At 47.3% G+C, this 14,978-nt stretch overlaps 1 protein-coding gene across 1 annotated transcript; it reads right to left on the reverse strand.

Annotated features, from left to right (window-relative positions):
* Nucleotides 1–9,197: 9,197 nt before the first annotated feature.
* Nucleotides 9,198–14,249, reverse strand: SOCS2 (suppressor of cytokine signaling 2). The gene is made up of 3 exons (XM_070409578.1): nt 14,055–14,249; nt 12,279–12,639; nt 9,198–10,669 (listed from the first exon to the last, which is right to left on the reverse strand). The coding sequence occupies exons 2-3, from the start codon at nt 12,415–12,417 to the stop codon at nt 10,212–10,214; spliced, it is 597 nt and encodes a 198-aa protein (XP_070265679.1). The 5' UTR covers nt 12,418–12,639; nt 14,055–14,249; the 3' UTR covers nt 9,198–10,211.
* Nucleotides 14,250–14,978: the final 729 nt, after the last annotated feature.

Below are 14,978 nucleotides of genomic sequence, written 5' to 3' on the forward strand. Positions count from 1 at the left end.
TACAGTAGAGGATAATTGTCCATTAAAACACAGCATTTATTCTGGTATTCTGATTACACATAAATATGCTATAGAAAAGACCCCAACCTAGAAAAAGGATGCATTCTAAAACAAGACTTGTAAACCAGTTGTCTGGAATTTATAATACAATTTCCCTCAGAAGCCAATTTAAATCAGTGATAAGGTACCCAGTTATCACACCAAAGTCCTTTTGATTTATAATGTGCCTGAATGGATCTACATTTAATTTAAAATTGGTAGAAAATACTACTATTCAATACTATTGCAGTATAGCTAATTAAGCAAAAACAGTAAGCAGTAGAAGTGAATGTGAGCATTATTTGTCTTGAATATTGACAATGGGGGCAAGATGGGTTTAAATGTAGCAGGGCGAGGAAGCCCAGGGAGACATTGTGAAGAACAGAAGGAATCTCTAGTTATTTCAGACGCTTTTGAGGTGAGTAGTCCTAGCTCTTTGATATGTATAATTTCACTTCAAGACTTAAGACCTTTCCTTGTGGCTCACAATTGGCTCACACAAAGAGAGAAATTATTTTGCAGTAATTGAAAAAGTTTTGGAAGACAGCAAAGAACGGAGGAATGGAATTAAAGAGGCTATGTGAATCCTATAAAGTTTACTTGGGTTGCATTAGCCAAACTAGGGAGAAAAAAGAAGAAAGTATACATGGCATGGTATATGTGGTGGTTATTATTGCTGTTCACCAAATATTTGATTTTCTCCTCTTGGGCACAGGGGACTGCTCGGCCCCCTTGTGGTTGGGTGGCACCAGAGTTCTGACCAATGGATTGGGAGAAGTGACAGGGCATTTAAACGCCCACAGAGATCCTTGAACTTCTCCCTTCCCACTGGCTCAGCAACCTAGCCATAGTGGAGGAGGTAGCTGCTTTGTCAGCCTGGGTTCCTGAATGACTAAGAAAAGAGCCTCCCTGTGACACATGACAAACACAAATGGGTAGAGAAATCTTTGTTATTTCAGGATATAAACCATTGTAATTTTAAGCCTCTGAGGCTTTGGGGTTCTTTATTTTGCAGCATAACCTAACTTATTATGACTGATGCATTATTCATATAATTTACCTCCGAAGAAAGGAAAAGGGTTATAGGGAAGAGATGGTGGGTTATGGCTGCACTGGAGAGATCCATAAAGGAGATTGGAGGAAGGAAGGAGAGGTATAAAATCTGATGGAAGGAATCCTTCCAAGCTGGATGCTCCAGGTTTGGGGAGATCTTGTGTTACCTCTGAAGTAAAAATCCTAATAATACCACACTCACAACCTGGGCAGACACAATCATAGCCCTCTACTAACCTCATATGACTAAAAGATACATGGCCTAGCATACACCATTGAGCAGTGGTTCTCAACCTCCCTAATGCCGCGACCCTTTAATACAGTTCCTCATGTTGTGGTGACCCCCAATTTCATTGTTACAAATTGAACATAATTAAAGCATAGTGATTAATCACAAAAACAATATGTAGTAATTATATATGTGTTTTCCGATGGTCTTAGGCAACCCCTGTGAAAGGGTCGTTCGACCCCCAAAGGAGTTGCGACCCAGAGGTTGAGAACCGCTGCCATTGAGGTATATGCTGGCTGCAGGCCTCAGAGCTTAAAAGCATTTGTAAGCGTATTGAGAAAAAAGATACAAGAATGAATAAAAGCATGGGTTTGGAGTCAGACTGGCTTGAGTTCAAATCTCAGCTCTCCCTCTTAAGTCACTATATCTTTCTGTGTCAATCTCCTTATCTCTAAAGTGGAGATAAAAGCAGAACCTACTTAAAAGGTTTGTTGGGAGCACTAAGTGAGGTCATATTTGTAAAGTGTCAAGTGTAATGCCTGGCATTACTAAGTATTCTAGCTTTTTCCAGTTTCCTGGAAGCCCAAGCGTTAGTTTGTTATAGAATGGCCACCTCACTGCCATGCCTGGAACATCATAAATCCCATGGTAGCCGCAACCTGGATCTCTTGGGACTTTCAGCCATTAGCAGGCTCAGTGATGTTCCTCTGCCTCTGCCTATAAGGTCTGCACACACCCACCCTCCTAGAGTGTGCCCCAAGATCAGAGGTGTGCCCCACTTTAAAACAGATCCAGAGAAATCCAAATAGGCAACAGCAGTTCTCAACCTGTGGGTCGTGACCCCTTTAAATACATCCTGCATATCAGATATTTACATTACGATTCATAACAGTAGCAAAATTACAGTTATGAAGTAGCAACGAAAATAATTTTATGGTTTGAGTTCACCACAACATGAGGAACTGTATTAAAGGGTCACGGCATTGGGAAGGTTGAGAACCACTGGATTAATAGATTAGGGCAGGATCATTTATGCTCCAAGATTCTTTTCACTGTACCTAAGAATTCCCTTGGTACTTTCCAATTTTTCTGTGGTTTCTTTTTTTTCTTCTTTTCTTTCCTTCCTTTTCTTTTTTCTGCCCTTCCTTCCTTCCTTCCTTCCTTCCTTCTTTCCTTTTTTTCCTTCTTTCTTTCTTTGTTTGACAGAGAAAAAGAAAACTAAAGCTCAGTGGTATCCTTGTCCATTGAGGATCAATCAGAAAAGCAAACAATCTATGTAAATGGGAAAAATGACTTGCAAAACATATCATTTGCCCACAGCTGTCTGGGATCACATCTATGATACTGACTCAGGGAGCAGAGCAAAGACAGCCATCCAGGTCCCTTGGTAATGAAAATTCATCCAAAGGGTTATTGTCATAATGGCCAAAACACGGCAGATTCCTATTTCTCCATCAGAACCAAAATCTGAAAACACAAGTCCAAACTACTCTTTGCTTATAGGGTAGCACTCAAAGATCCACAGCCAGACGAAAACGCAAAATTCTTTTAACCAGCTGCTGAAAAGTCCAGAGTTAAGAGGAAGTTGTTGTTGTTTTTTTTCAAAATAAATGAGAATATATTAAGGCACAAAGACAAAATCTACACTACAGTTTAAGTAGAAACTGAGACTTCACAGAAACAAGGAGCTTACCTCTCCTCTGGCACTCCCACCCCACTGGGGGAGAGATTGCTCTCCTATCTGGGCACTGGAACCAAAATGCATGAAAGCTCCCCATTTGACAGACGGAATAGCAGGCCTAGGAGACTCAGTGTTTGGTCCATGGTCAAACCACCAGAAGTGGACCCCAAATTTTCAACTTCCTACTTCAAAATTCTGCCCACTGCACCACAACTTCCTACTTCCCTGGGAATAGAATCTGAAAGCTACCAAACTCCCCCTGTGTAGAAGCTGGCCTTCAAAGAGAAGCATGCATCTGCGGAACCCAAAGCTCCGAACTCCAGCACAAATGTGAGCCTACAGACAAGAGGCGGCAGTGTCTGCATCCTCCCCAGGCTTCTCCCCAACCACTGCCTCCTTCCCACCCCTTCACACCTGATCAATCTTCTTGACTCCACTCTTGCTTTTTTTCAAGCCATATTCCAAAGGGCCTCCAGAGGATCTATATATATAAAAGCCTAATATGCTAAGTGTCCGACCGATTGTTGACCGCTCGACCAATCACTATGATACACACTGACCACCAGAGGGGCAGACACTCTGATCAATAGGTTAGCTTGCTGCTGGGGTCCGGCTGATCGGGACTGGGCAAGATGGGCCAGACATACCCTGGAGCCAACCTCCCACACTCCCTCCCCGGCCTGTAAAATATTTCTTCTAATTAATTTCCTTTCAAAGTGCACGAATTCATGCACCGAGCCTCTAGTATAAAATAAAAACCTAGTTCAGTTTCTCCCCCATTTAAAAAAGCTTTTATCCACGGCCTCTGGATAAGTTCCAAGCTCTTCAGCAAGGCCTCCTCTTCAACCTTTTTGCAGAAAGACCTCCCTCACCAAGGAGTCTAAAGACATTAATTTGGCCCTAGCCGATGCTCAGTGGTTAGAGCATTGGCCTGCGGACTGAACGGTCTCGAGTTCAATTCTGATCAAGGACATTTCGTTGCAGACTCAATACCCAGCACAGGTGAGGACGCGTGCAGGAGGCAACTAATTTATGTGTCCCTCTCACATCCATGTTTCTCTCTCTGTCTCTCCCCCACCCTCCAACTCTCTAAACGGAAAACATTTCCTCGGGTGAGGATTAATGATAGATAGATAGATAGATAGATAGATAGATAAATAGATAGATAGATAAATAGATAGATAGATGATAAATAGATAGATACATTAATTTGTAGTGTCTGCCACCTTCCATAATGTAAATATTCCCATCATGGCTGATTTCTATTTACCAATGATTTACCTAGAGTTAGTGATTTAGCTCACAAAATCCCTAAGTACTGTAACAATTGCCTCCCAGGAGTTCAGCACACCACTGATTCTCCAGCCTCCTCAGTTTTCTCATCTTGCCATCATTTTAGTCACTTTGTTGTTTATTAACATCCCCCTTGCCTGATGGACAGGGAAAACAAAGTGAGTGAACAAAGAAGCAGGTAATTTTTCTATCACTGGTTCTAGCAAAGGAGAATGAGTGGGGAGAAAGTTGAAACCAGTATTAGCTAGATGTTTGTGAGTTTCAATTACCCCGTGCTCTCTGCCCCTATTACTGCAGATCACTAAAAGCAAATGCCATAGTCAAATATACAAAATGCAAACACACTTTCTGACCAAATACAGTACTGATGACCACAACCTGGAAAAAGCAAAGAAGAGAAATAAACTATGCTGGAAACCCAAGAAGGGTCAAGTTTATCAAGATGGCAGAGAGGAGGTTAAAATGGGAAACCAAACAACTTCTCTGGGTAGAAATAACATGGAAAATATTTTTCTGAATGTTAAAGATCTAGCAGCCCTCTGGACCAATATCTAAACAGGAAAAAACATATCAAACTAACAGAAAACTGTTCAGCAAAATATAAATTTTTTATCTTAACATGGTTGGAAACTGGGGAACAATTTTCTGGAGTTCTGTGATTAAGTCACTCTCTCCACCACCGAAATGGGCTCCTTGGGTGGTATTTATGCGGAGACAGAAGAGGAAGGCAGCTGGCCATATTTCCTTCCGTCTCTCTAGGACTCTGGCTTGCCTTCCCCTCCCTTCTGTTACTAACAGAGGCAGCACCACATGAATAATAGTTCACAAACTGTGCGCCTGATCTCTAGGGCATGTCAGAGTTCCTCTACGTTAAGGAGGTAGTTTCAAGGGAGACGGTCTGTAAAAGCAGTCTTATTTTTATGGCTCACTGAACGTGGTTTACTGACGTGAACCCCTCTCTGTGATGACACGTGTCAGATCCGACCTCTTGTTGACAAAGCTCCAGGCGGGGTAGAAAGGAATATCCAGCTTTGCTCCGTAATTTCAGCTAACTTGCTACCCAGGCGCTAGGGACTCCAGGGCTTTTAACTCTTTTCGGTCCAACCTCGAGGCTGACTCGACAGACCAGGTGCTAGGAGCAGGTCCATCGAGCAATAAGAACATTAAAAAGTTCAACATTCAATCCCGTCAATTAATTTGGACCAGACTGTTTGAATTCCAAAAATAACATTGGACCGCAAAGAGTTAAAGCAGGGGTGGGCAAACTTTTTGACTCGAGGGCCACAATGGGCTCTTAAACTGGACCGGAGGGCCGGAACAAAAGCATGGATGGAGTGTTTGTGCGAACTAATATAAATTCAAAGTAAACATCATTACATAAAAGGGTACGGTCTTTTTTTCTTTTTAGTTTTATTCATTTCAAACGGGCCGGATCCGGCCCAAGGGCCGTAGTTTGCCCACTGCTGGGTTAAAGGCTACCGTAGCAACAGCTGTTACTTGACTTTGGTATTATGGTTAAGGAACCTGAACTCAAGCCACATAGAAAAAAATATGTAAAGATGGGAATAATATATATATATATACACACACACACACACACACACACATACCTACGTAGGAGTGAAACAGGACTATCACAGAATCATTCTTACATATAGACAAGCAGAAGGAAAGAATGGAGGGCATTTCCATTCCAATCAAATGAACTGCAACTTAAGAAGGAGCCTGACACTAGAGGGAAAAAAACTAAAGCATGCACATAACAAAAGTGTCGTTGGTATTTGGGGCTGGCTACTTGTTTCAAAATCTGAAAAGAATCAAAGAGAGTAGGAGACAGATTTAATCTCAAGGTATTCTAAATCATTCAGTTACCCAACTCAGGGAGAATATAATGACCCTCTTTCACTGAAGTATAATATGGTCAGCAGAGCTGTGTCAGAGAAACTAAAAGGGCAAATTATTGACACAAAAGGGAGAAAGTGAGGCTGGAATTAACTGTGCCATTATGCCCATGAGCGAGAAAAGAGGTGGGCAGTCACCCGGACATGGCCGTGTGTGAGTCACATCTGGCAGGGGCAGAAATGAGATCATAAAGGAGCAAGGATGGCAGATTGTTAGACGTTAAAACAGCAAATAGGTTACAAACCTTGACGAGTTATAATGAATGCAAAACTCTAATGTGGGTCAAGCCATCATGAAACCCAGCAGAAGCCGATTATTTGAGGCGGGGTGGAAGGGGCCAAGAATTGGAATTATCCTGTATAGTATTCCAAAGGCCTGCTAATTTCAGAGGAAGAAAAGTGTGATGTTAAAAGAACTGTAAGGCTTACCGGATAGCAAGATTGACATTTTAAACAGAGTAGACGGGTGCAGTTTTTACAAATACTAAACTGTTAAAATATGCGTTCGCTGACTCTGCCACTGATTTGCCGTGTTATGTGTGTGTTCCTGTGTGCGTATACATGCGAATTTCCTGACTTCCCTGGGTCGGAGAGACTTCTTCAGGTAAAATGACAAAACTAAAATATGTGATTGCAAAAGTGGGAGAATACAAGGCCCCTTAGTAAATGAAAGGCCGAGATTGAATGACATCACTTTTTCGCTCCAGAGGCTAGAAAGGCCCACTGGGAGACAAGAGCGGCCTGAGCCCAGCTGTTCGATGTAACCACAGCCACTTACCCGCCGCCGCCCTGTGCCTACCCACACCGCGCAGAACGCGAGCAGAACATAGCCTTGTCTCAGGACATTCCATCCCATGGATTATTTGATGACGTCCCTGTCTCTTACCCTCTACCAGGGTACAATTTTCTAAAAGCAGAGAAAATCCTTCCCAAGAAAATAAACACTCCAAAACAACTGTCCCATTCTCTTACCTATTTGGATTACATAATTACTATGAAGTCAAGACTTTTTTACTGACACGCCAGAAAAGAACTTTCAGCTCATAAGCTGAACTGCCTTTTCTCCACAGTCCAAGGCCCTAAAATCAAAGCAAACAAAACAAAACAAAAAAACAACTCCCTAAAAAGCAGCCCCCAGTTCCCACTTGGATAGAATGAAGAATTCCACTGCCTCAACTCTACTCCCAATGGAAACTCAGATCGAAGTATTTTAAGTTTGAGGGGACGTGTTAAGTCCTGTATCCTACATTCTTCAACAATAACAACGACAACACATACCCTCACTAATGTCCAAAACCGCCCTGCATAGAAAGAGATCCCTGGGTATTTTTCTTGGCTCCATTGAGGGTAGTTTAGACAAGTGTACATCTTAACTTTTTTGTTCAATGGGTCATAAAATGGAGTTACCAGTAGTTGGTAACTGGCATTATGTACCAGCCACCAAGTAAAGCAGTGAACCCCCTCTCGAACCACCCCTGCACCAGGAGAAAAACCACTGGCCCCAGCTGACTGAAATCCCACAGAACACAACACTAATTACGGTACCTATACTTTTCCGGTTGAGGCAGCAATAAAAATGCTGAGGGTTCCTTTTATAGCCTGCTCTTACTTGTTCGTCTGGATCAATGTAGAAATAGCAGCAATTTGCTCTTCGTAATTCCTCTCCAAGAATAAAAAGGGCCAGGATGTTCCTGGAATGCCTCCTCACTCACAAATTAGAAGTGTGCCTCCTGTGATCACTGTACTTTGCTCATTCAGTCTATGTGATGATTAAATGAGATAATGCATGCAAAGTGCTGAGTAAGAGTCTGGCACAGAATAAACTCAATAAATGTTAGCAATTGGAAAAAAACAATATATATATATATATATATATATATAGAGAGAGAGAGAGAGAGAGAGACTGCCCCTAATACTTATCAATGTACTTGAAATAGGGAAGATTGAAATGTAAGGCAACAGTTCCACAGCACACTGAGGTGTCTTTGCTGTCCTCTGGTTTTCTCAGAGTTACTTGCTAGCAATAATGCAGAACTTTCCACAGTTCCACAGGTACTCATGTCCCACTACTGTGTCCAACCCTCAATAACGGCAGAGTGTTTGAAACAATGAGAACAGAAGTGCGCAAGATGTTGAACAAATCCCACAAAGCCCTTTGGCACTGGCCGTGTGGAAGTTTGGTCAGAGAAGCCAAATATCCCACACCAAACAACTGTTTTCAGTGGAGAAAAAGAGTAAGGAATGCACAGAACCCGACCATCTTAATGAAAAGGTTAACCCCTGATCATCGACCAGACCCTAAAAGTATAGGCTCTTTAACTTTTAGTCTACAAATGAATTCTTCCTAAGGACACTTAGCGATCTTTCATGTTTGGCTCTGCTGTTTGAATACACGGGCACAAAACCATTTCTCAAGAGCTTCATGAAAATATTTAAGCAGGCTTTGCTATAACTTATAAGCACAAATTATATGCTTCTGTCTTAGCATAATTCACTTGGGACACACACAATATGCTAGGCTCACCTTCCCAGTGATACACCATTATACGTAGCTATGCAGGAACATTTTTTTAAGGTGGCAAATGAATAATGCCCGGACACCAAAAGATGGTACATTTGCAACAGTCATGAGCCTATGTGGCAAAAAAATAAATGATAAATGGCCATAAAACTTTATTTTGTATTATGCCTATTCGACCCGTAAGACTAGGATATATCCGTTTTTGTAGTTTCTAAACCATGTTTTTAGAAATACAAAGGGCATTAGTGTTATGCCTGTTCAACTTGTAAAAGGGCCACTTGGCAAGTCTAGTAGTTTCTAAACCATGCTTTCCAAAACGCAAAAGGCAAATATGACCCATAGCTTCAGAGAAGGGCAAGGCCTTACTTCTTGCTGAATATCTGGCTTATTCCATTTGACATAAGTTTTTATGGCAACCCTCATGAAAGTATAAGTTTTCTGCGATTCAAAGTAATATAAGTGCAACTTGTAAAAGTCAGGGTTTTTTATTTATTTAATACATTCTAATCAAATAGTAACAGCAGTAAATAAACACTTTGAAAAACAGGCAGGTATCCCCTTATATCTGGAAGAAAATTAAGTCAAAGTTTTCTACATGGTAGAAGGGAGACAACTGCTGATGTCTATAGTTAGACAATTCAAGGACAACTTGGAAATTTCTAAAGCCATTTCCAAAAAAATCCATGGCAACAGGTTGGGACACAGATACTTCAAAGGGTAAAATGTCTATATCTACATGGTTTTATTAACCGGGATGGGGTTGCACCTGTATAGCATGACATTCTTGTCTTTAGCCTTAATGAAAAAGACAAAGTCTTTTCCGTTTGCACCAGTTTGAAATATTTCTGAAGTAAGGCTCTCTTAAAATGGATTACTACAGTACGCGTTCACATGAAAGAGTTCATACATGTAGTAAAAAGACAAATACAGGATTTCATGGTCATTTTTTTTTTTTTTGGTTGACTTGGTTAATTGCATAAAATGAAGGATAAATACTCACAAGCATATCTGATCAACAAAACCCCCAGGAACAACAGAATGCAACATATAACATGTCCAAAATAGACTCGGATCACCAGGCATATAAAATGGAAGCTAAGCCTGTCAGGTTCCTTCCCCTTCTTCAGTTCTCCTCTGTGGAGTCCTTTCTCCCTTTCTCTACTACTGGTGCTTGGACCTTCAACCAGAGAGAAAGGAACCTCAGAAAGGCAAGGCATTCTGATCAAAAGGTTACTTCGGCCTTTACTTGGGACATTTAATTTTTAACTTAAAAGGATCAGCTGGTCTTAGCCTTAGGCAGGGAAGCATTTCTCAGGTGAACATATTTGAGGGAACTTGACCTAGCTACCTAGTCACACATGTAGGTTAGATTGATTCAGCTGTTCTTAGAATTCCATGTAGTTATCCAGAGCAGTCACTCAAGTTTTGGTTCTCTTTTACATAGCTGCATTCGGAGATACTCTATATGAGGCATGTTTAGAAAAAGAGAAACACTTATACCTGGAATTTATATTCTTCCAAGTAATCTTTTAGTCTTGTAGGCAAAGGCAGTCCCCAGATGGCACCGGTGCATTTGTTAATGGTGAGTCTGCAGAGATGCTGCAGAGGCGGTGCTGATGTGTAGAGCGGTTTGGTCAGATAAAGGTGAACAGTGCCGTTCCGGGGGGCTTCTGGGCCCGTCCGCTTATCCTTGCACATCTGAACATAGTAGTCGATCAGATGAACCACACTGTCAAATTGTTTAAGCTTGGACTTGACACATATGATAGAGTCCAATCTGAATTTCCCATCTTGATATTCGATTCGCAGATTAGTTGGTCCAGCTGATGTTTTAACAGATATTGTTAGTAGGTAGTCTGAATGCGAACTATCTCTAATCAAGAAAGTTCCTTCTGGTGCCTCTTTTAATTTCTCTTTGGCTTCATTAACAGTCATACTTCCCCAGTACCAACCTGGGGTTTTGTTCAAAAAGAAAAAGAAAAGAGGGTAAAATTGTTATTATAATGTTTTAAACGGGGCAAGTACTTGACAACATTTTTTTTTTCTAGCTCTAAAAAGAAGTGTGTGAAAGTTTACCAGAGGCTACCATAAATACTTTTGGTAGAAATTTAATGAAAATGTGGGTCCATGTTATTTTATGAACACAAAGTGTGAGCCAGTTTGTTTTTTTAAGAAATCTTCTGGAGCTGTTCTTTACGGTATCTAGATTTTCTCTGAATGAAACAAAAGAATATTTGCAACATGACACACTGGCTGACAAAGCATGATGCTTCCAGCACCACTCAAGTGAAATAAAAGATTTAAAGTAAATTAGAAATAAATCAGAAGGTAAAAATAAAAGCTCTGCCCTTAAAAAGTGGAAAACTGAACTCTACGAATTCCAAGAGAGAAAAATAGAAGCACCGTTTTGGGATGGTTGGTGTCCCCCTGGTCTCCCCAAATCTGTCCATGACTGCATCTCTGTTCCAAGCCCTAGAAAGCACTGCTATTTACTTGTTTTAAAAACGCAGTTCTAGGTACAACAGCTTCTGGTGGCTGCTTCAATTACAACTTCCTTATCAGTCATTGAGAAATGAGGGAAACCCCAAATGATAATTAGCATTTCAAGTTTGTAATCTTTTGCACTTTGCCCTAATTCAAACCCAATTCCAACTGTCTGTGGGTCTCCCCAGCAATCCCCTATGATCTGCCTGCACCATCTCCGGGCCCGTTCCGTTTGCAAAAAAATGACTTAGAGGCACTCTGCATTTAAGAAGTTTTAACAATACTCCCCCCTCAAAAAAAATTGCTCGGATTCCTGAATCTGCCGGTCCCTCCAAGCTGATGGGAAAAGCACATGGCCCGCAGGAAAAGCGCACCACCGCGAGTGAGGAAAGCGTCCCCTCTTCCTAACGCTACCAAAACTTCAACTTTGCCCCAAACGTAAGCTTTTAGGATCCAGAGATGTTGTAAGCCTGAAAGGTTTGCCAGAATTATTTTTCCCGCACTCCTTTCTCCTTTCAGATGCTACAGCGAGCCGCGCACAGCGCAGGACAGGTCTTGGAAGACCCCCCGAAGGCCGCACCCGGCGACTCCTCGTCCATGGACTTTGCCGCCAAGATTCCGGGCAGCGGCGGATGCTCCGCCCGGGGAGCCGGATGCGGCAGAAGCTGCGGGCGGCGCTGCGCCCACTCGCCGCCCTGCAGCCGCGGGAAGGAAGGCGCCAGGAGCTTTCTCCAGCTCGGGTTCGGTCCGAGTGCCGACCCCAGCCGTGGAGCAGCGCGGCAAACAGTTACAGGTTCCAGCGCCCTCAGGGGCATTTTCCAAGGAGCCCTTCCCGCGCCCTCCTTCAGGCCCGAGTTTCTCCAGAACCGCTTTCCTTTCGCATTCCCAAGAACCCATCCTCTCCGCGGTGCCCTGCTCTGAGGCGGGGACGGGAAGGAGGGGACGTTTCTCCATCTCATTCTTCGCTTTCCCAGCTCGTCCCCACCTCCCAGCTGCGCTCCCCGCCAGCAGAGCCCCCAGCCGTGTCCTTGGAGAGGCGCCCCCTCTCGCACGCGTGGCTGCCGTTCGGGTCCCTACCTGTTTGACTGAGCTCCCGCAAGGCCTTCGCCAGACGCGCCGCCTCCGGGGACGGCTCCTCCGCGGACCCCGCGGTCCCCCACTGGCTCCGCGTCCCTTCCGCGCCATTCCCGGAGGGCTCGGCGCACCGCAGGGTCATGGGCAAAGGGTCACCGCGGCAAACACAGGTGGCCGTCCGCGCAGGGGTCAGAGAAGGGCACGCGTCCTTCCTGGAAGTCAGTGGGAACCCCAAAACACGTCCCTGCGGAGTATCCAAAATGGTGGTGGAGGGGGAGGGGATGGGGAGCTGCTGGTTCTTCCTCCCCAGGTCCTGGTGGACAGATGGCAAAGTCCCCCGCAGGCGCGGTCACCCTCAGTTTGTCTGCAAAGAGAAAGGGTGGGGTTGGGTCAGTCGGACCTGGACCCCTGGCTGGGGTGTGGGTGGGGAGAGAGCGACGTGGAAAATCCCGGGGACTCCTCCGCGTCTACGCTCCTGCACCATTTAACCCCAAGCATCCAGGCCCAGCTCGAGAGACAGAAGGATTGAGAGAGCCGGGATCCGAGACGCCAGAGTTGAAGAGTGGGAGGGGCAGGGGGGCGGGGGGGGGGGGCGGACAGGATGAGGGTGGGGAACCGGGTGTCTTCCCGCCCAGGGCAGCTCTCGGAAATCGAAGGCAAGCCCAATGGAAGAGCAAAGAGTCACCTGCAGGCACAGTGGTAAAATATGCCCGAGTCAAGGGCACGTGAAAAAACTGTTTAAAGGCAAAAACAGGAGAGCTCCCAAAATTGCACTCCTATCTCACACTCCGCACAGCCCGGAGAGCCCCAGGAGAAAGTGCGGGCACGAACCCGGTTCCCCGCCCTACGGCGCCGCGGGGATCCTGGGGTCGTAACCACCCGCCTGGGGCGCCGAGCGCGCGAGTAGCCGCACCCCCAGCCCGCAGGCGGCCTAGCTCCCCTCCCTCCTCATCGGGCAAGGGTGGGGGGCGCCGCCCCGGCCGTGGCAGCCGCTCCCGGAGCCCGGCTGCTGCTGCTGCTGTGGCCGCCGCGGGCGCTGTCGAGGAATCGACCAGAGCGCGAAGCCTCCGCGGGGGTTCGGAGCCCGGGCCCGGGCCGGCGGCACCGAGAGCCGCTGGACCTGCAAGGCAACCAAAGCTGAGCCCTTACCTCGGCCTCGGCCGCCGCCTGGGCACCCGGCAGCCTCCCCAGCGGACCTGGGGCGGGGAAGCTGGGAGGGACCCCAGAAAGGAGGGGTATCCGCCGAGTTTTCCCTGTTGACTTTTAATTTGGGAACGAGATGCCTGGGGATGCGACGAGATCTGCAGCGGCAGCCCGAGTTCTCAGCGCCGCGGGCAAACACTAGCCCCGGGGATCATCGCCTGGAACCCCCGGCTCCGACACCCGCTGCTGCGCTCGCACCCCCTCTCCCTCCCCGGGCAGCTGCAGGGTTTCCCTCCGGCTGCGACCAAGGAGGTGGGAAGGACAGAGGGAGGAGTAAGGAGCCAGGGCGGGAGGCAGGAGGGTGGGGAGGAGCGGGAGATCAGGTTATTAGGAGGATTATTAATTTGGATGGCAGTTTAGAAGAAAAAAAAGCTCTGGAGACTTCCCGACGCCGGGAAGGAAACGGAGAAAGTCGGCAGCAGTGCCCGGCAGCGGGGCAGAACCGCGGCTCGCACTCCCTTCCCCAGGCGGCTCTAAACTGCGGAAGCCAAGGCCGCCCGGCGCTCGCGGCGGTGCCCCGGTGCCCTCCCCAGCCACCCCGCCGAGGCGCAGCCTTCAGGCTCCCGGGACCAGTACCTGCCGCCAGCCTCCGCCCGAGCTCCTCGGTTGTCTCTGCGGGCACAGAGGATCCTGAGACGCGGCGCCGGGAGCCCGGGTGCGCACTGTCCGCGGCCCGCGCTGCGCCAGTGGCGGCGGGCGAGGAGGCTCATGCTTCAGGGGAAGCCCAAGGCCCGCGAGCCGCGGCGGCGGCGAGACTTGGCAAGAGTTAAACGTCTGTCCCCTGAGCGGCGTGTGCGCGCGACTCCCCAGCCCCACGCACCTCCCGGGCTCCCCACCTCCCTCCTCCGTTCGCGCTCCGCGCGCCCCGCCCGCCTGCTGCGGAGGCCGCTTTCCAGGAACTTTCCAGGAATTCGCCCCACGTGACCGCGGCCCCGGCTACAGCTTCAAAAAGGCTAGAGCGCTACTGCGCAGGCTTCGGGGGAGGCGGGCTCTGGGCGCTCGGGAGTGGGGCCGCGCGGTGCGGCTGCCCGGGATCCCGCCCTCCCCTGACCCCACACTCAGGGTGGTTCGGCGACGCGCGAAACACCCCGGCCACCATCGCCCCCGTTTTGGCGACCAAAGCCCGTGCCAGGGGTGAGCCGGGGTCGAGCGAATAACAGACATCCTCGCCCTTCGGCGGGGATTTCTCTTTCCTATCCCCTCTGCCCCTGCACGCGACCCTGCAGGCCGCGCATTTTGTGAGCAGCGCGCCAGAGAGACCGGGGGAGGGGTGTCCCCAAAAAGGCCCCTCCCGGCAGGACACTTGAATGGGGTGGGGGAGGCCCCTTTCCAGCCCAGCGCCGGGTGCCCACGCCCAACAGCCGGAGGGAGCGGGCCGGAGGCGGTGCCCTCGGCTCAGGTCCTAGAAGGCATCCAGCGGCTCCTTAGGCGGCGCTGGCGGCTCTCAGTTCCCTCCCGCGGGCGGTCTCTGGCACCTGCCTGGCCGGGTTCCTCTCCTCC

This window comes from Myotis yumanensis, unplaced genomic scaffold, assembly GCF_028538775.1.
Source record: "Myotis yumanensis isolate MYYU_CA2020_CCGP unplaced genomic scaffold, mMyoYum1.0.hap1 SCAF_3, whole genome shotgun sequence".
Lineage (NCBI taxonomy): Eukaryota > Metazoa > Chordata > Mammalia > Chiroptera > Vespertilionidae > Myotis > Myotis yumanensis.

What these genes read in the sequence shown, in the direction of transcription:
- SOCS2 (XM_070409578.1), bottom strand. Translation starts at nt 12,417, where the DNA reads ATGACCCTGCGGTGCGCCGAGCCCTCCGGGAATGGCGCGGAAGGGACG. An exon ending in GCGGGAGCTCAGTCAAACAG is followed by an intron (nt 10,670 to 12,278) that starts GTAGGGACCCGA and finishes ACAAAACCCCAG; the next exon opens with GTTGGTACTGGGGAAGTATG.